Source organism: Pseudorca crassidens, chromosome 20 (genome assembly GCF_039906515.1).
Source record: "Pseudorca crassidens isolate mPseCra1 chromosome 20, mPseCra1.hap1, whole genome shotgun sequence".
Lineage (NCBI taxonomy): Eukaryota > Metazoa > Chordata > Mammalia > Artiodactyla > Delphinidae > Pseudorca > Pseudorca crassidens.
In genome coordinates this window covers 13,835,399-13,856,404 of record NC_090315.1, presented here as the reverse complement: position 1 = coordinate 13,856,404, position 21,006 = coordinate 13,835,399, and the positions used below count along the sequence as shown (strand labels likewise).

Here is a 21,006-nt window from a genome sequence, read left to right as displayed (position 1 = left end):
CCAACTCACTAGCTGTGGGAACTTGGACAAGTCACTTAACTGCTCTGAGCCTGTTTTCCCTCCTGCACGACAGAAACGGTGATGCCTGCCTCAAGGGGAGGGGGGTGGATGGAACAAGATGACACCCAGCAAGTCTCCCTCTGCCCCCCACACCCGGAAAGGCAGCCAGGGGGCAGCGCAGCTCACCTCGCCACCGTTGGCGTACTCCATCACGAAGCACAGGCGGTCGTGGGTCTGGAAGGCGTACTTCAGCGCCTGTGGGGAAGGAAGGCGGCCGGGATAGGAGGTGGGAAAAAGGAGGGCTCTCCGCTCGGCCCTGGGAGGCAGGGGCGCTGCTGGTTCTGCACATACACCCCCAGGCCTGGCTCAGGCCGTGGGAATCAGGCGGCCAGGTTTCAGATCTCAGCTTCACCTTCTGTGGCGTATGAGTGAGCTCATGCCCTGACAGCAGGGAAAGGGTTACTGTGCTCAACAATCCTGTATTCTGCCTTCAACTAGGCCTCCAAGAGGCACAGCCAGGGGAGGAACTATGTTCTGAGCAACCAGAGCTGTTTCACATCCTCCTCCTCCCATGTTACAGTCAAATGGGTCAACCTACACACACATCCACATCCACACACACACGAGGTTTGCTGGCTGGGAGTTGGCAGTGGGAGCCAACCCCCAAAACAGGCTGGACAAGCGATCTGCCAACAAACAAGTAGTTCTCAAACTGCGTTCTAAGGAGCCCTACAGAGAGTTCCTAGGAGAACCCCTAGGGGACCCCCTGCTCACAACTCTACTGCTCCCTGTCTTCCACGCTGAAGAACCTGGTAAGACTTCATCTGAACAAGTGCTTTGGCTCAGTAGGACTCCTGGCCAGCAAGTGAGCTAGAGAAACAACCTGTAAGCCATCTTCAACCTGGTCCATTCAACTGATGGCTGCTGGCCTTGATGGAGACTGTAGCCAAAGAGGTGTCTCGTCTGCTCAGCCTAAGTTGATAGGCAGCACAATAATGATACATCTGCTCCTAGGAGTACCTCTCAAAACATAAAAAAATAACGTTCCCACTCCGACCAGCCGGACAAAGTGCCTCTAACCCATAAGGACAGCAGCCATGCTCTCCTGGGGCCATCTTATAACCTGGTATCATCAATCGGCCGAAGGCACCATCTACGAAGAAGCTGCCACCCCTGGTGCCTTGGTTCAGGCTGCCCGGAGAGCCCACAACACCGTGCCCCAGCCATCTGGCCAACACCAAGTTTGTTCTTCACAGTGGCAGGGGTCAGGCTCTTCCCCTGAGCTCTGTCCTAGGGGGCCGGCCTGGAGGCCCCACAGGCAGGCGAGGCCCTGCCTGGGACAAGAGTGCTACTCACAGTGAGGAACGGGTGCCTGGTGTTCTGGAGGACCCGGCTCTCGGTGACCGTGTGGGCGACTTCATCCTGCAGACAGAGGCTGGGTGAGGGGCTGGAGGGTCCCACCACGTCAGCCACACACACCGCCCCCCGCCCAACTTGAGAGATGGGAGAGCAACATCTCAGTGATATCCAGTTCCATTCCTAGTCAATACACAGACAGAATGGCAGGAGCAGAATGCTACCATTCACGAGCCCTGATGAAATACCACACCCAGGCAAGCACACTCCGTGGCTCGCTCTCAAAACCATAAGGCGAGAAGCTGATGGTGACTTCACAAGGGAGGATCAGGCTGTCACCACCTGAACCCACGGGCCAATTCTGACATCCTTGCGGGGGGGGGGGGGGGCCGAGCAGACATTTTGAGACCCCTAAGGTGATGCCACAGGCCACGGGAATCACCACCTATAAATGTTCTTGAAGGACCTGGATCTAATCAGGATGCTAGGCTGTGAGCAGTGGTTCTCCACGTGTGGTCCCCACACTGGCAGCATCAGCGCTGCCTGGGAACTTGGAAAAATGCAAATTATTGGGCCCCCTCCTCGGACCCATGAATCAGAAACTCAGGGGGGGCTTCCCTGGTGGCGCAGTGGTTGAGGGTCCACCTGCCGATGCAGGGGACATGGGTTCGTGCCCCGGTCTGGGAAGATCCCATATGCTGTGGAGCGGCTGGGCCTGTGGGGCATGGCCTCTGGGCCTGCGCGTCCACAGCGATGAGAGGCCCGCGTACCGCAAAAAAAAAGAACCCCAAAAAAACAAAAAAACAAAAAAAAGAAACTCAGGGGGCAGGCCCAGCACAGCGTCACAGGCCCTCCCCTCCCAGGACTCTAACATGGGCTTGAGTTTGGTATCTGAGTGCATGGCAGTAGCCCAGAGAGCTGCAGTGCCCAGACACTGGCTCTCCAAGGGGCAAGTCTGTCTCCAGGGGATAATGTAATAACATCGGTAGTAATGTCCAAGAACATTTTTGACTATCACAGCTCGGGGGTGGAGGGGTGCCCTGGTAGAGGCCAGGGGTGCTGCTACATGTCCCACAGTGCACAAGACTGCCCCACAGCAGAGAATGGTCTGGTCCAAATGTCAGTGCTGAAACCCTGCCGTGGACCGATGACACCAGGGATTGTTAATTCTGTTGGATATGATCACAGTACTGTGATTATAGTCTTTAAAATCATCATCTGTCAAAAAGACACATCTAAGTAGGTATGGCTGAAGATCTGTGACATCTAGGACGTGCCTTAGAGTACTCCAGAACAACAGACGAGCAGGGCAGAGGTAATGAAACAAGACTGGCCAAACGTTAGTTAATGTTGACGCTGATGACTGCTAAATGGGAGTCCATTATATTTATTTTTCTTTAAAAAATTTTATGCACATTAGGAATTTCCTATTTTGAAAACTTTAAATAAGGAAAAAAAGGAATAGAACTCCACTCCTGGCCCAGCCTCCTCCTGAGACACCCTGAGCCAGGCCCCACCCTTGTGGCCTCCCCACAGGCCCTCTGCCGCCACAGGGGCTTCCTTCAGGCCTGACAGCACCTGCTGGGTGAGGCCCCAGTCACACTCCCCCCACCTTCCTTCCTGGTGCCCAGAGGGTGGGGGACTCAGCAGGCAGGGCCCCACTCTCTGGGCCTCAGGCTCCCCTTCTCTGGGGACTCACGGGTTGGGGGACACAGCAGCAGACCCGGGAAGCGGCCCGCCCAGTGCGTGCTCCTGACCTCCGTCAGGCTCCGAACTGTGTCCCCCACAGCGGCCAGCCCGCAGCAGCCCTGGGAGGGCCCACCTTAGCGATGATAACCTCCTTCCGCAAGATCTTCATGGCGTAGTAGCGGCCACTGGCCTTCTCCCGCACCAGGATGACTTTGCCAAAGGTGCCCTTGCCCAGGAGCTTGAGATAGTCGAAGTCATTCATGGTCTGCCCGGGATGGGGAGAGAGTCGGACAGTCAGTGTTTGGCACGTGGCCCATGGGAAGAAATTTTAACAAAGAAAAGAGAAAAATCAAAGAAAACTGTTGCCAAAATGCTCAGGCAGGAGCAGGAAGGGAGGCTCCGGGCAGCAACTGTTTGTTCTGAAGTGGCCTTCAGACCAAGGCTCTCCCACCATTCGGCTCTCCCAGGGACGGGGCCCTGGGAGGCTGAGCCTAGGGTTCTGACGTGGGGTAGACGGGTCTTCACAACCCCCCGGGATAAGGCTGCCCCTCACCCTGTGGGCCCAGAGCAGCACCGGGGCATCTACAACCTGAAATCACCCAGTCTACAGGGCAGTCATGAAGTGTCCTGGCTGGGCCCGTGCTCTCGGTATGGAAATCAAGGGCGGCAGGGCCAGGGTTGAGAGGGAGAGGGGTGCTCACAGACTGGCAGGCCCCAACCGCTGGCCACCGGCCTTCCCAGCACTTACCACCTTGGCCCGCGCCTTGCTAACTGCCACTTCCATCTCCTCGGCTGCAGAAGAGTCGCTGGGGGAGCCACACTTGTAGTCCATGGGATCCTCACCTGGGCCCCGCTGCTTGAGGCTGTTGGCAACCATCTGGATGGCCTGCATCCACTCCTCCCTGTGTGGGGACACATCCAGGGAGCTAAGAGTCCTGGGGCGCCTGTGCCTCGGGGCAGGAAAGGCCGAGCCCCATATGCCCCACGATGGACGAGCAAATGGCCAAACACCTTCGGGCATTTTGTTGAGATGTGTCTGACCTAGTGGAGCTGGAGGGACCAGACTGAAATTTGACAGACCCTCTGGCTGTGGTGGGTGGGAGAGGGCAATAGCAGGATAAGGACAGAGACAATCTGTGTCCCAGAAGGGGCCTGACCTGAGGGCCACTTGAAGTCAGGCAGCAATTACGTGACTAGAGGGGAGATTGCCTTTCTTCACAGCCCCCTAAAAATAAGCCGCCACCCTGAACCCTGAATGAGAGACAGTGCTCCTCTGAGCCCCTCAGGACGAATGACAAGCTCACGTGTGCAAGTGACCAGCGTTCTGCAAAAGAGAATCAAGAGCAGAAGGAGGCGTTCATTAGCCAAAAAAGCTGCAGATCTTACAAAGCAACAGGTGACCGACATGACTCCTTGGAGGTGCCTGTCTGCTGGGAGGACAGGTCAGGGACCACCCTGGTGGGGCAAGACACGGGGAGAGAAGGTGGTGGACACGGAAGCAGGTCCCAGCAGAAGGCAGACGGGTTTAAGAATACACTAGTTCTGTCGCTCATGATTTAGAACTTGCTGGGAAAGAATTTTCTTTTGATACTTGCAAAAGTTCTTTCTGTAGAGAGGGAAAATGCATCTAGGAGCAAAAAGACCACACACCAAAAAGAAAAAAATACGAAGCTGAACGATACTAAACTGTCCACACCTCCCCACCATCTGGGACCCACCACACAACTTTAGGTGGCTGAGCCCAATACTTGTTGACGCCCCCATGGATTTTGCTTAGGTCTATAAAAGCCACGGGATCAGTTCTGGCTGAGCTCCGTGCCTCGCTGAGCAAAGCAGCCGCCCAGCCGACGGGTCCCAGCTCACACCTAGAAGCTCTGCCTGTCCAAGTGGCCTCCCTCACATGAGATAACGCTTCCTAAGACAGACGCACGTGTACCATGAGCACCAATATCAGGTGCTGGCCCACCAGCCCTCCCCAGGCCTGAGCAGAGCCTGAGGGCCCCGTAAGCCACGTGTGTCCACACCCCCGCACGAGGCCACGGATTTGGTCTGTTCATACATGGTGGGAGCCAGCACCCCGGCGGGTACTCGGTAAGCATCTGGGGAGTGACTGGCAACCCAAACCCCCAGTGGCCCCAAGCCCAGCGCACACCCAGGCAGAGCAGCGCGAGCCTCTTCCCTCCTTGACCCACTGCCTCAGGTTGGCATTTCTCAACGCGTTTTACCCATGCCCTCTTTGGAACAAATAACAGTACAAATCCCTATCCCTACGTTAATATTCCTGTTTTTCAAAAAAATAGGGGTAGGGGGAGCATATCCCGTGATAGGCTTTATCTAATCATAACTGTCCTCTTAGAAATTTTAAAATGTTGACTTTGGGTATATGACTGTGGACTGAAAAAAAAAAAAAATCACTGATCTCCTAAGACGTGCTGAATATACTAAAAAGAAAAAAATACGTATATACCTCACATATACAGATCTCAAGGGACTGTCACATAAAAAAAGCAACTTGCAGACCAAGATATGTAGTGTGCTATCATCTTGTTTGTAAGGGAGAACGCAGTCCATCAACAGGAGCCTGAATGAACGAGAGACTGGAGCTTCCACACCACAGGAGGGAGCACGGGAGGCAGCTCTGTGGGGCCTCTCTGGGCAGCAGAGCTGGTGCTCAGAGCTGGGGCTCAAACAGCAACTCTGCCACCTGGGCAAGCCCAGGGCTCCCAGCTCGCCCCCTCCTTGGTACACTGGGGGCACTGAGACGCTAGTGAGCTGCTGTGTGCAAAGCCTGCACCCAGAGAAAGTGCTTGACTCAAGGACGGGGCTAAAGACACTGGTGAGACCTGGACGCAACCCATCTGGAGCCAGAACCCACGGAGATGCAGGAGGCTGGTCGGGGGTAACTCTCCCGCTGCCCGACAAGCCCCCGATCCTGTTCCAACTGGACCGAGGTGGCAAGGTTGCAGCACTCAGAATTGCAGAGAGAAAGCACGGGCCTCTGTCCAGGATACTCCCCAAGGGTTTGCAACATGGTGTCTGGGGCAGAGGGGAGCTCCTCCCCAGGGCCGGGGCTGACGTGCCTTCCAACCCTCAGAGGAGAGCCCCCAGGGGAAAGAGCCTCCTGCCCCGAGGGACATGCAGAGAAAAATAACGCACACCACCGCATTCCGTGCTCCTCAAGAGGGCTGGAGGGGGAGGGGCCGTGCTTCTGATGAGAAAACTGAGGCGCGTGGAGATGGAGTCACCTGCGGAGGTCACGCTGCCCGCCCTGATGAGCTGCAGCTTCCTCCCAGACCAGGCCCACCAGGCCCCGGAGGAGCAAGCAGGGCAAACTCGCGGGAAGGCTCAGGGAATAAGGGCCACCGTGCCGAGGAGCCCAGAAGCGGGCGAAGGAAAAGCCGCCTGTCGGGAGTCCTGCCCCTTCCCGGAGGCAACACCGGGCAGGCCACTTGACCTTCCGGGGCCTCAGTGGGCTGACACGTGGAGCGGGGACCAGAGGGTCGTGTGAGGGCGCACACGATACAAAGCGCTCAGGACAGTGCCAGGCACAGAGAATTCACCCAGCCAGCCTGCAAATCCCTCCCGAGTGTCTTCTACGTGCCAGGCCTTGTTCTGGGTGCTGAGGGTGCAGCAGGGAACAAGCCCCACTGGAGCTCCCGGCCTAAGGGAGAAGACAAGTATGTCATGGCTCAAAGGCAGGGGCTGGAGAGGAAGCCCCTTCTCGGAGGGTGGTCAGGGAAGGCCGCTCTGAGGAGGTGGCACGTAAGCCGGGATCTGGAAGACACCCCTGGAACGTGGGACATCCCCAGTGCCAAGAACAGGGACTTAGCTGTGAAATAAATGAAACAGAGGGAAGGAGGTAGGCCTTCGAAGTGCCAAGAGGGAAAAGAATACAGGCAGAGTGACCAGCGTGGCCAAGGGCCCGAGGAGGGAGCCTGGGGTGTCTGTGGAAGGCACAGCAGGTGCCAGCATGTGTGGAGCCAACACACAGAGAGGAATGGAAGGGATGAGGGTAGGAGGGAGGGCAGGCCACACCCGGCTCCACCAGCCACTGTGGGAGGGATTTATGTCTTGATCCTTAACATCACAGGAAGTCCTGGAAGGGTTTATCGGGGGGTGACAGGATCTGATTTCGGCTTTAAGTAGGCAGCTGCCGTGTGGGGTACGGACTGGGAGTCGAGACAGGAAGCGAGAGGGGCTATGGTAGTACCGAGGCAAAAGGAGCCAGTGGCACAGGAGACGGAGGAGAAAAAAGGCGCCAACAAGTGCGATTCCACGGGGCGCCCAAGCCAGGCGCGTCCACATCCATGTCCTCCTCGTCCCTCACGACAGCCAGGGAACTGAGCCCCACTGCGAAAGTGGCACGGTGGCTGGTCTGACTCCAGACCCTGGGCCCCAGCCCTGGGCTATCCTGCTGAGCAGAACGAACTGCACCCTGGAGGGAAGCTCGGTGAACTGGAGGTGGCCGAGCTGTCCTTAGTGCACAGGCCTGTCCTCGTCACAGCCTCAGAAATAACAGCTGACTGCTGGTCTAATGGCAGATGGGGACCTCTCTCCCTAACAAGGGCCCTCCTCTGAACCAGAGGGGTGTTCACAGCTGGAGGGCATCTGAGGTCTCCCTCTGTTCAGACACTCTCAGATGGGCTGACTTGGCTGACCCAGGTCCAGCCCTGCCTGGTAGGGAAAACCCAGGCCCTTCAAATCTTCTTTCTTTTACTCTGTAACTCTCTGTGCCTCAGCTTCACCATCATCATGCCTCTTTAGCAGGTGAGGAACTCCCTCCTAGAAATGTTGTGAGGATAAATGAGTTAATACATGTAAAGACCTTAGAGTAAGGTCTGGCTCAACAGAGCATTCGTTCTAATTATTCTTTTATTCATTCAACAAACATTTACTGAACACCTAGTTATATTCCCGGCACAAATAAATAAATGGGAAATGTCAGGAATTCCCTGGTGGTCCAGTGGTTAGGACTCTGCACTTCTACTGCAGGCCCCTGCAGGGCACGGGCTCGATCCCTGGTTGGGGAACTAGGATCCCGCAAGCTGTACTGCATGGCCGAAAAAAACAAGAAGAAAAAAAGAAAATGTCACACCAGGTAGGGTAGGTGTTATGAAGAAAAATAAAGCAGGGTAAAGGTAACAGTCATGGAAGGCAGAGCAGGACACTCTGAGAAGGTGGCATTTGAGCAGAGACCTCACAAAGTTAGAAAGAGAACTGTAATGATATCTGGGGAAAGAGGATTCTAAGCAAAGGAAACAGCAAGTGCGAAGGTCCTGAGGTAGGAAGTGTGCTTGGCATGTTTAAGCAACACCATGGAGACCAGGGTGGCTGAAGTTGAGGGAATTGGTGGTAGGAAATGATTCTGGAGAGGAGTCCAGATCACGTAGGACTTTGTAGAGTAGAGCATCAACTTTGGAGTTTACTCCAAGTGGAACTAAAAGCCACTAAGAGTCCTAAACAGAGAAATTACAATATAAGATTTACATTAAAAAGATCACACTAATGTGATGCACTATTAAGTGTACCTGCCAAGACCAAGGGTCTGCAAACTTCTCCTGGAAAGGGCCAAATAATAAATATTTTAGGCCTTGCAGATCACACAGTCCCTGTCACAGCTTGGTCACTACTCAATTCTGCCACAGGACAGCAAAAGCAGTCATAGATAATTGGTAAATAAACGGGTGTGTTATGTTCCAATAAAACTTTATTTATAAAATTAGGAGGCTAGGGACTTCCCTGGTGGCACAGTGGTTAAGAATCTGCCTGCCAATGCAGGGGACATGGGTTCGAGCCCTGGTCCGGGAAGATCCCACATGCCGTGGAGTAACTAAGCCCGTGTGCCACAACTACTGAGCCTGCGCTCTAAAGCCTGCAAGCCACAACTCCTGAGCCCACGTGCCACAACTACTGAAGCCCGTGCGCCTAGAGCCCATGCTCCACAACAAGAGAAGCCACAGCAATGAGAAGCCAGCACACCGCAACGAAGAGTAGCCCCCACTCACCACAAGTGGAGGAAGCCCGCGCGCAGCAACAAAGACCCAATGCAGCCAAAAATAAATTAATTAATTTAAAAAAAAAAAAAAAAGGAGGCCAGGCAATAGTTTGCCAACCTTGCTTCAGACCTTATTTCTGGTTTACAGGAAATACAGGCACGGAGGAACAAAGAAAACAGTGCCAAAAAGCAAAAGTAAGACACATCCGGAGTATGCGACATCCTACAAGACAACTAGTCTGGCTTGTCAAAAAAAAAAATTAATGTCATGGTCGGGGAAGAAAGACAAAGGCTGAACTAGATTAAAATGGGCCAGAGACAACATGTACCTTGGTTTTTCAAATCTTGGTCTGAAAAACAACATTTTGAGGACAACTGGGGAAATTCAACTACGGCACAGATCTAGAGAGGATGTTAGTAAATACATATTATCAATGATCATCTCAGGCATGATAAGGGCACCAGGATTCTGTAGAAGAAAGTCCTTATTCTTAGGAGATGCCTGCTGATGTATTAAGGAGAAACGTGTCACAAAGTACGAACAGAAGTTCAAGATACAGCATAAAACACAGCCAGGGGGGCTTCCTAGGTGGCGCAGTGGTTGAGAGTCCACCTGCCGATGCAGGGGACACGGGTTCGTGCCCCGGTCCGGGAGGATCCCACATGCCACAGAGCAGCTGGGCCCATGAGCCATGGCTGCTGAGCCTGCGAGTCCGGAGCCTGTGCTCCGCAACGGGAGAGGCCACAACAGTGAGAGGCTCGCGTACCGCAAAAAAAAAAAGCAACACAGCCAGATGAGGCAAACATGGCAGACGCTGAATTGCTGAACCTAGGTGCAGGGTATCTAGCTGCTCATTTACGATACTGTTCTTTCAACTGTTCTGTCCACCTGAAACAACAAGTTGGGGCAGGGAGTAGGGGAATCGCTCTAGGTGCCCCGGGGAGAGCCGACTGGGGGAGGAAGTGAGCAGGCCGCTGCAGCATCCAGGCAGCCACCAGTCACCAGCGTGGCCCCTGTCGGTCCTCACCCCACCCCCACCCCTCCCCAGGCTCAGGCCTGCGCAGGGCAGTGAGGACAGCCACGAGCAGAGCAGCCTCCCTCTTCTGGGTTTCTGGCTCACACCTTCCCTGGGGTTAAGGTCAGCAATCTGGGGTTTGGTCTCAGAGCAATCCTATCAGATTTCTTTCTAGTGGCAGTGGCAGGTACGAAGAGAAGGAGGAAGCTGGGGGCTCTCTAGCCCGCACAGTCTTAGTAAAGGGATTCTTCCCCACGCCAAAGAGCATGGTATCTTCCTATAATGGAAACTGCAGCAGGTCTCTCGCCTACTAAAACGTTTTGCCAGCTCCCCACTGCTCCTTCTCCAGGCTTGCGAAGTGTGTGCCAGGTACTGCTGAGTCAAGGGCTTCCTGTTTATCATCCCCCTGAATCTTTTAGCAACCCTGTGACAAACCCCAATCGATTCACTGCTTGCCAAGCCCTGTGGGGACCTCCATCTGGAGTCCAGGCGCCAGCTGAGCTTGCCAGCTTCAAGGCCTCCACTTCCCCTCTTCCAAGACCCCTGGCCCTTGATTCTTTAGTGATGCTTAACCCTCTTGTCCCTGGAATGACAAGCTGCCTCGCCTCCAGGCCTTTTCACATGCTGGTCCCTTTTCCTGAAGCCACCTTCTTCTTCCTATCTCCATGGCCAACTCCTACCCATCCCTCAAAACTCAGCCCAACACCTAGACCCTATGCACCTGCCGGTCTCAATTTGCTTTTACTGGCAGTCCATGTTTCTGTGCCCAGTTTTCATCTGAGTAACACCTCAGCGGGCCTGCGATGGTCACCCTGTTCCCCATGGTGGGGCAGGTATATTTTTAATCTTGGGAAGCTTTGCAATGACAATTACAGTATAGATTACAGTAATATGTCTTATGATACTGTTTTGTGTATGCTCTAGAAATGCACTGTCCACTAGCCATATGGGGCTATTTAAAAATTTAAGATAATTAAATAAAATACAAAATTCCATTTTCAGTCTCATTAGCCACATTTCACATTTCAAATGCTCAACAGGCACATGTGAGTAGTGGCTACCCTCTTGGACGCCACAGCTGTTGAACATTTTTATCATGGCAGAGACTCCTCTTGGACGGCACTGTTTTAGGTTTCTCCAGAGGATCAGCTGAATCCTCACCCCACAGACAAGCTAAAGGAATATTTCTCAAAGTGAAGCCAAAGGGACAAAGTGAGGGAAAAATATTTGCCACTCATTACAAAGATCTAAGCTCTCTTATAAAGAGCTTTCAGAAATGAATAAGCAAAAGACCAAGTACCCAAAAGAAAAACAGACAAAGGATATGAACAGACAGTTCAGAAAGGGAAACTCACATGGCCCCTGAACACGAAAGGACACTCAAACTCACCAAACGTTTGGTAAAAATCCAAGCGTTTGAAAACACAAGGCTGTGAGGACACTCTTAGACATGGCCTAAAAGAAGCATTTCTCAAAATTACAAATGCATATTCCCCTGTGACCCAGCAATCCCGCATCTAAGAATTCATCTTACAGATTTAACTATAAGTATGTCGAACAAGATAAGCACAAGGTACTGCTTATCTAATTATTGCTTATCTAATTATAATTATCTCATTATTCTAATGAGCCCAAAAGGCTGAAGCCACCCCAGTCACCATGAATAAAGAACTGCTAAACAAACTTGGGGACACAGACGTGCAGCTGTTAAAAAAAAATGCAGCAGCAGCAACTCTATATATACTGAAGTAGAGAGAGTCCCCAACATACATTAAATAAAAAGCAAGTTCAGAACAGTTTGGGTACAATGCCACCTTTTGTGTAAAAAGAAAAAACAAGGGGAGCAGGGCACCGGAGTCCTATCTGAGTGAGCTTGTCTGCGTTCACGGTGAGGAAGCTCTTGCAGGATACAGTAAGAACAGCGGTTAACTTGCGGGTCAGGGATGGTGGGGTGTTACGGGGCTACAGTGAGAGCGAAGCTTTCACTAGACACCTCCTTCTGCTGTTTGATTTCTCAACTAGGTGAATCTGTATCTCTTCTGATTATTAAATTGATCTTTTAAAGAACTGAGTTTCTAGACCACCTGCCTCGAAATTAATGGAGATGCTCATTAAAAATGCAGCTCCCTGACCCTCTGCAGATCTCTAGACAATCAGAGGCCCCGAAGTGGCCGAGAGCGCCTCACTGTTAACAAGCCCCCCCCCGCGATTCCAATGCAGCCCCCAGTCTGAGGACACGGGGCGGTGTGGACGGGAGTCTGTGGGCTGAGAAGCCCTGCACGTCCTAGCTGGCAAAAGGGCTGAGATGGGAAACTCCTAAGGAGGGGCTCAGGGCAATCTATCCATCTGCACCCCTTCTCCTCACACAGAGCCTGGCCGCTCTCAAAGGGCTGCCACACAGAGGCCCAGACTTGCCTCTCATCCGGGGAGTCTACATGGAAGGTCCTCTCGATGACTGTGGTCCACTGCAGGCAGCGTATGACGAAGGTGTTGGGCCGCGGTCTCTCGGTCTTCATCAGCTGGCATTCTGCAGAAGAGGGATGTGAGCCGGGAGGGTAAAGGGACAGCCCTGCCAGTCTGCACCCCACATTCCCCAAGCCACCTCCTGTGTGCCAGCCCCATGACACTTTAGTGACCGAGACAGCCCTGGCCTTGCCCCGCAGGGCTCAAGGTCCAGTGTGCGTATGTGGAAAGGAGACAGCCCTTCCAGTGATGGCTCAGTGGTCGGGGCTGTGACCAGGGTGGGGAGCCTAAGAGGCAGCCAACCCAGCCCAGGGGCTCAGGAGGCTTTCCCTGAGGAAGGGGCATCTCTGCACTGAGCTCTGAAGGCAGAAGGGTGCGTCGTATACAGAAGCCTAGAGGTGAGAGAGGGCCCAGCTTACTTAGGGAAGAGCAAATTCCGTGTGAGGCGGGGAGAAGTGAGAGACAGGCTGGAGAGGTGAGCAGAGGCCAGCCTGCGGGGCTCAGGGGGCATGGCGAGGAATCTGGACTTTGTCTTGAGGGCAGCAGGCAGCCGTGGAAGGCTTTAAATAGGGAAGGGACATGAACAGATTTAGACGGATCCCTCTGGCTGCCGTGCAGAGGGCGAGAGAGGATGGAGGCCGGGAGCCCAGGAGGCTGGCGCTACACCGGAGTGCGGCAGGGGAGGGGAGGGAAAGACAGGTAGATGGGCCACAGAGGAGGTACAGAGAGGCATCTGGGATGACACCCTGGCCTCTGGCCTGAGGATGAGGGGGCAACAGGGCCCTCCCAGAGAAGGAGATGGGGAGCAGAAGGTTGGGGAGGGAGAGGAGACCCAAAGGCCAGTTTGGGGCACGTTGGGTATCCCACGGTGGGCATCCCAGGGAGAAACATGCAGGAAGCTCCTTGGCGCAGGTGGGGAGAGTTCAGGAGGGAAGCCAGGGCTGGGGACAGCCACGTGGGGGTCACGAGCACACAGGAAAGCCACCAGGACAAGGCTTTAAGCAGGACAGAGAGGGGCGTGGGGGCTGGATTGCAGAGCGACCAGGTCGGGTGGCCTCGAGAGGCGAGGCTGGGGAAGAGGCTAGAGCAGGGAGCTAGTGGGGAGGGGGACAGTGGTCTGGGCTACGAGGTGGCGGTGGAGGTGAGCATCTTTGAAATGTTCTAAGGAGGTGGGACAAGGATGTGGTGACCAATCAGGTCAGCAGGGAAGGAAGGTGGCAGTGGGCTGAGGGCAGGTTCTGTGAGGCCCAGGCAAGGGCTTTGCACCGGCCAAGCTTTCACTGGTCAGTGTCTGGCAGGAAGGCACCACTTCGGGTACCACAGAGGGGACAGAAGGCCGGAAAATGCCCCAGCTTCTCTCTGCTTCCCGCTCTCCACTGCTGACCAATACACCCCCCAGGCCCAGTAACACAGCGGTGGAGCAGGGAAAGGGTGCGAAATAGATCTGAGGGCAAAGAGGCCCCAGACAGGCCCACAGCCCAAGAATGATCAAGCCCCACGTGTCCCCAACACCTGCCAGCCGTTCTCTGAGCCCCTGAGACGCACCTGCAACAGAGAAGTTGTTTAAGGGGGGCAGGGTCTGGTCGGGGGCCTCGGGCCGCTCCTTATATCCAATGAAGGAGCCGTCGCTCTTCAGCAGGAAGTACCGGGGCCGCCAGGTCTTGATGTATTCACCTGTACGAAGGCAGGGCGGGAGGGAGAGAGGTCAGGGCAGCCAGCCCAGTGTGGCAGTGCCTCACAAGGGGCACCACACTGGGAGGAGGATGGACAAGAGGGTGGGCAGGAGGGTGCTTCTCCTGGAGAAACCCTCGAGGTGGCCCCTGCTAGTGCAGGCTGGGCACTGGGCTGGGCCCAGTGATCCAGAGGTCATGCCTGGCAGGAAGGCGCCTGCTGCAGCGCCTCAGGGCACCAGCTGCCTCAGCGTGTGTCCAGCAGTGAGCCATCCTTGCCAGCGCGTGGCCCAGTCCCAGGGGGGGCCCAGGCTTCCAAACACACATGCCCTGTGGCCCTGTAAGGCCAAATCCCATGGGCGGGTATTCACCAGTACAGCTGTGCAGGTGGATCAAATGTCAAAACACTGTGCCAGGCGGGGTATAACTGTTGCTGTGCCCTCCAAATGCTCCTTGACCCCTTCCATTTTTTCTAACCATGAATATCCAGGCACGCTGTACACACATACACACAGGTGCACACTAGAAGGACCCACTCCTCAGAGGGCTGCTAAGGACTAAAATAAGACGGTGAAACATATATCCACACAAAAAACATAAATGTCCACAGCAACATTATTCATTATAGTAAAGGGTGGAGGGACTTGCCTGGTGGTCCAGTGGTAAAGAATCCACCTTATAATGCAGGGGACGCGGGCTCGATCCCTGGTTGGGGAACTAAGATCCCACATGCCGCGGGGCAACTAAGCCCACATGCCACAACTACTGAGCTCGAGCGTCTCAACTAGAGAGCCTGCGTGTTGCAAACTACAGAGCCCATGCGCCCTGGAGCCCATGCACCACAACTAGAGAAGAGAAAACCTGCACGCCACAACTAGAGAGAAGCCCAGCACCGCATCGCAAGAGCCCATGTGCTGCAACAAAAGATCCCACATGCCTCAACGAAAGATCCCACACGCCTCAACGAAGATCCGGTGTGCTGCAGTTGCAGCTAAGACCCGATGCAGCCAAAAATAATAAATTAAATAAATAAATAATAAATCTTAAAAAAAAACAAAGAGTGGAAACTCAAAAGTTCATCAACTAATGAATGGATAAACAAAACATGACATATCCGTACGATGGAATATTAATATCAGTCATAAAAAAAATGAAATATTGGGAATTCCCTGGTGGTCCAGTGGTTAGGACTCCGTACTTCCAGTGCAGGGAGCACGGGTTCGATCCCTGATTGGGGAACTAAGATCCCTCATGTCGTGCAATGCGGCCAAAAGAAAAAAAAAAAAAGGAAATGAAGTATTAATACATGCTACAAGGTTGATGAATCATACCTTATGCTAAGTGAAAGAAGCCTGTCACGAAGGATCACAAATTATATGATTTCATTTACATAAAATGTCCAGAATAGGGAAACTTACAGATCTGAAAAGTTGATCAGTGGTTGCCTATGGCTGAGGAGGGGGGAGTCTGGGGGGAGATTGGAGGGTGATGGCCAAGGGGGAGTCCTTTTTAGGGTAGTGAGAATGTTCTGAAATCGATTGTGGTGATGGACGCACAACTCTAAATACCCTAAAAGCTGCTGAACTGTACACTTTAAATGGCTGAATTGTATGGTATGTGAATTATATCTCAAGTTGCTAAAAAAAAAAAAGAGATTTCAAATATAAAGCACACATAAAGCACCCAGCCTAGCTAGGGCCCAGCACACCAATAAATCAATAAATACTCTTTATCATCAGTCCACTGGGCAAGCAAAGAGTGTGCCAGGCCCTTCACTCACATAGCACGTGGAGAGGCAGCACGGCAGGGTGCGCTCCAGTAAGCCACCTCACTTCTCTATGTCTTTGTTTCCTCTTATGAGGATATCCATCAATTAATGATGATGATCAGATAGTACTATCAGCGGTACTTTGTGCCTGCCAAGCACTGTCCTTGTGCCTGCCAAGCACTGTCCTAAGTATCTTATAGGTTTTAACTTGTTAAATTCTTTCAAATGTAGATACTAAATGATTCCATGTATGTAAGGTTCAGAAACTAGCAAAACCCAAAATTCAACAGCACAATAAAAGGACTATATACCATGACCAAGTGGGTTTTATCCCAGGACTGCCAGGGTGGTTCAAATACATGAAACTCAATCAATGCAGTATATATCATGAAGGGTAAAAAACACAAGGTCATCCAGATTGACACAGAAAAGGCATCTGACAAAATCCAACGCTCTTTCATGATAAAAATACTCAGTAAGCTAGGAAGAGAAGGGAATTTCTTCCACAGGATAAAGGACATCTGTGAAAAACCCACAAGTTAACAACATACTCAATGATGAAAGGATGAAAACTTTCCCCTAAGATCAGGAACAAGACAAAGATGTCCACTTTCACCACTGCTATGAAACACTGTAATGGAAGTTCTAACCAGAGAAAAAGAAAAAAGATAAAAAGTATCCAACTTGAAAAGGAATAAGTAAAAGTATCTCATTTGCAGATAACATGATCTTATATACAGAAAATCACAAATAATCCACAAAACAATTACTAGAGCTAACAAATTCAGCCAAAGCAACACACAGAAACAAACTGTTTCTATACACCAGCAATGAATAATCCAAAAAGGAAATTAAGAAAACAATTCCATTTACAACAGCACAAGGAGGCAAAGATTTATACACTAAAAACTACAAACACTGCTGAAAGAAATTAAAGACCTAAATAAATTCAAAGATCCTGTGTTCATGGATTGGAAGACCTGATATTAAGATTACAATACTATCCAAAGCCATTTACAGATTCAACACATTCCCTGTCAAAATTCCAATAGCCTTTTTTGCTGTTGAGGAAGAGTCAACCCTCAAATTTACATGGAATTCAAATTCATGTGGCAAGGGGTTCCAAACAGCCAAAGCAATGTTGAAAAAGAAGAACAAGGCTTCCCTGGTGGTGCAGTGGTTGGGAGTACGCCTGCCAATGTGGGGGACGCGGGTTCGTTCCCCAGTCTGGGAGGATCCCGCGTGCCGCGGAGCGGCTGGGCCCGTGAGCCATGGCCACTGAGCCTGTGCATCTGGAGCCTGTGCTCCGCAACGGGAGAGGCCACAACAGTGAGAGGCCTGCGTATCACAAAAAAAAAAAAAAAAAAAAAAAAAGAAGAACAAAGTAAAAGGACTCATACTTCCTGATTTCAAAACTTACTACAAAGCTACAATAATCAAATCAGTGTGGTATAAAGATAAACATATAGACCAATGGAGTAGAACTGTGAGTCAAAAAATAAACCTACATACTTATGGGCAACTGATTTTCAACAACAATACCAAGACCATTCCAGGGGGGAAGGCCAGTCTCTTCAACAAATGATGCTGGGACAACTGGATACCCATATGCAAAAGAACAGAGTTGGAACCCTATACCATATAAAAAAATTAACTCAAAGTGGATCTACCTAAATATAAGAGCTAAAACTATAAAACTCTTAGAAAACTACACTGGGGTAAATCTTCGTGGCACTGGACTTGGCAACAGATTCTTAGATATGACAACAAAGGAAAAAATAGATCAAGTGGACTCACTGAAATAAAAAACTTTTGTGCAAAGGATGCTATCAAGAAAATAAAAAGACAACCAAACAGAATGGGTGAAAATATTTGCAAATCGTATACCTGATAAGAGTCTAGTATCCAGAATATATAAAGAACTCTTACAACTAAGCAATAAAAACACAGTCTGATTAAAAAATGGGTGAAGGGGGGGGAAGGGTAAGCTGGGATGAAGTGAGAGAGTAGCATTGACATATATACACTACGAAATGTAAAATAGATAGCTAGTAGGAAGCAGCCGCATAGCACAGGGAGATCAGCTCAGTGCTTTGTGTCCACCTAGAGGGGTGGGATAGGGAGGGTGGGAGGGAGACGCAAGAGGGAGGGGATATGGGGATATATGTATACATATAGCTGATTCACTTTGTTTTACAGCAGAAATTAACACAACATTGTAAAATGGTTATACTCCAATAAAGATGTAAAAAAAAAAAAATTAAAGAGCAAAAAAACTTGATAGACTTGATTGTATAAAACTATGAACTATATGCCAAAAATCAGTATTGACACTTTTGAAGTTAAAATCTTAAAATACATACATAACATAATCAATACAAGAAGATATGAATAGGCATAAAAATAAAAATAATTTATCCAAATCTTAAAAGAAAAAAAAGGGTGAAGGACTTAAACAGACATCTCACCAAAGATATACAAATGGCCAACAAGCATATAAAAAGATGCTCAACATCATCAGTCATTAGGGAAATGCAAATCAAAATGAGATACCACTTAATACCCACCAGGATGGCTTTTATTTAAAAAAAACAAAAAAACTAAAAGAAAAAGAACAGCTGTGGGTGAGGATGTGGAGAAATGGAAACCCTGTGCACTGCTGGTGGGAATGTAAAGTGGTGCAACCCTGTGGAAGCTTGGCGCTTCCTCAAAAAGTTAAATACAGAATACACTGTACATTACACATACAGAATGTATGACCCAGGTTTTATACATTTCTTACCCACATTATCTAACTATATATAATAGATTATAAATAATCTAAGAGATATATACGTCCCGGCAATTCCACTCCTAGGTGTATACCCCCCCAAAACTGAAAACAAGTACTCAAATCCTTGTATACAAATGTTCATAGCAGCACTATTCACAATAGCCAAAAGGCAGAAATACCTTAGATGTCCATCAACAGACATACGGATAAAGAAAATGTGGTATATTCATACAATGGAATATTGTTTGGCTATAAAAGGGAATGAAGGGGCTTCCCTGGTGGCGCATGGTTAAGAATCCGCCTGCCAATGCAGGGGACACGGGTTCGAGCCCTGGTCCAGGAAGATCTCACATGCCATGGAGCAACTAAGCCCATGCGCCACGACTACTGAGCCTGCGCTCTAGAGCCTGCGAGCCACAACTACCAAGACCTCATGCCACAACTACTGAAGCCCGCGCGCCTAGAGCCCGTGCTCCCCAACAAGAGAAGCCACCGCAATGAGAATCCCACGCACTGCAACAAAGAGTAGCCCCCGCTCACCGCAACTAGAGAAAGCCCGGGAGCAGCAACAAAGACCCAACACAGCCAAAAATAAATAAATAAATTTAAAAAGAAAAAAAAAAAAGGAATGAAGTACTGATACGTGCTACAGCATGGATGAACCTCAAAAACATTATGCTGGGGGCTTCCCTGGTGGCGCAGTGGTTAAGAATCCGCCTGCCAATGCAGGGGACACAGGTTCGAGCCCTGGTCCAGGAAGATCCCACATGCCGCGGAGCAACTAAGCCCGTGTGCCACAACTACTGAGCCTGCGTTCTAGAGCTCGTGAGCCACAACTACTGAGCTCGCGTGCCGCAACTACTGAAGCCCGCGCGCCTAGAGCCCGTGCTCCACAACAAGAGAAGCCACCGCAATGAGAAGCCCGCGCACCGCAACGAAGAGTAGCCCCTGCTCGCCACAACTAGAGAAAGCCCGTGAGCAGCAGCGAAGACCCAATACAGCCAAAAATAAAAAAATAAATAAATTTATTTTTTAAAAAAAGTTATGCTAAGTGAAAGAAACCAGACTTTTGTGGCCACACATTGTATGATTCATTTATATGAAATGTCCAAAATAAGTAAATCCATAAAAACGGAAAACAAATTGGTGGCTGCCAGGGGCTGGGAGGAGGGGGAATGAGAACTGACTACTTAACAAGTACAGGGCTTTCTTTCAGGCAGATGAAAATGTTTGGGAACTAGACAGAGGTAGTGGTTACACAACACTGTGAATGTACTAAAGGCCACTGAATTGTGCACTTGAAAACAGTTAATTCAGTGTTATGTAAATTTTACCTCAATTTTAGAAAGAAAAACAAAACTAGAAAAATTCATCTACTCTGTTGGAGGTTGGGAGAGTGGTTACTGCTTGGGAGAGGCACAGGGGCTTCTGGGGACTGACTGACTCTATTTCCTGCCCTGGACACAGGTTTGGGGGTAAGCTTATAATCCAGGCACTTACCTGTGGTGCTTTATGTATCGATAACAAGCTAAGAAAAAAAAGAAACCTCGAAGGAAAAATATCCTCACAACAATCCCATTTTACAAGTGAGGAAACTGAGGCACAAAGAGGTTTCATTACCTGCCTGAGGCTCACAGTTGTTGACCGGGAGAGCTGGGATTGGAACCCAGGTTTGCTCTGTCCAGAGTCCACGTTCTTGACTACTACGCTGTCTGCCTCTAAATTGGCAGACGGGGCCTGGCCTGGTGGGGCCTGGGAGAGAGTATGCTGAGGCTGTGTCAGAAAGGACACCCGCACGTGGAATAAGGGACCCATTCCTTGAGTGGACCTTGCTGAGCAAGAGGCAGCATGCGAGCCAGGAGCTGTCTCAGGAGCTGGAGCCTGAACCTCAGCTCCACCACCTCCTTGCCGAGACCTCAGGCGAGTCAGTCTCCCTGCCGAGCTTCAGCTTCCTAGTCTGCGAGACGGTGCCCACCTGACGGGGCAGTAATGGAAATGCAACAAAACTGGGTCTGCCTAGAGCAGAGCCCCAGGCCTGGCAGAGTGGGCACACAGTAAGCCGGAGCTGCTGTTATGTCAACCACCAGGGGTGGGGTGGGGTGGGGTAGCGGGGGTGTCCAAACAGCTGCAGGGCCCACTTTGCCTTACCCACCTCTGCCAGCTGCTGCTCAGAAGGACAGGCACTGGAGAGACCCAGGAGTGACACTCACGCATGTGTGTAGCTATGGTACAAACCCAAGGCAGGTGGTCATCTCAGCAGCTTGTCTGGGTCCATG

The 21,006-nt window shown here is 51.1% G+C and overlaps 1 protein-coding gene across 6 annotated transcripts in view; it reads right to left on the bottom strand.

Moving 5' to 3' along the window:
* The window catches only part of AKT2 (AKT serine/threonine kinase 2), a 52,150-nt gene that overhangs the window by 9,388 nt on the left and 21,756 nt on the right, over positions 1-21,006 (bottom strand). For all 6 annotated transcript variants that reach the window (XM_067719632.1, XM_067719633.1, XM_067719631.1 and 3 more), the window contains 6 exons: positions 14,065-14,193; positions 12,468-12,583; positions 3,794-3,943; positions 3,179-3,310; positions 1,357-1,422; positions 187-255 (listed from right to left, as the gene is read on the bottom strand). In XM_067719632.1, coding sequence (XP_067575733.1) covers positions 187-255; positions 1,357-1,422; positions 3,179-3,310; positions 3,794-3,943; positions 12,468-12,583; positions 14,065-14,193 — 662 coding nt within the window. The remainder of the gene's footprint in view (positions 1-186; positions 256-1,356; positions 1,423-3,178; positions 3,311-3,793; positions 3,944-12,467; positions 12,584-14,064; positions 14,194-21,006) is intronic.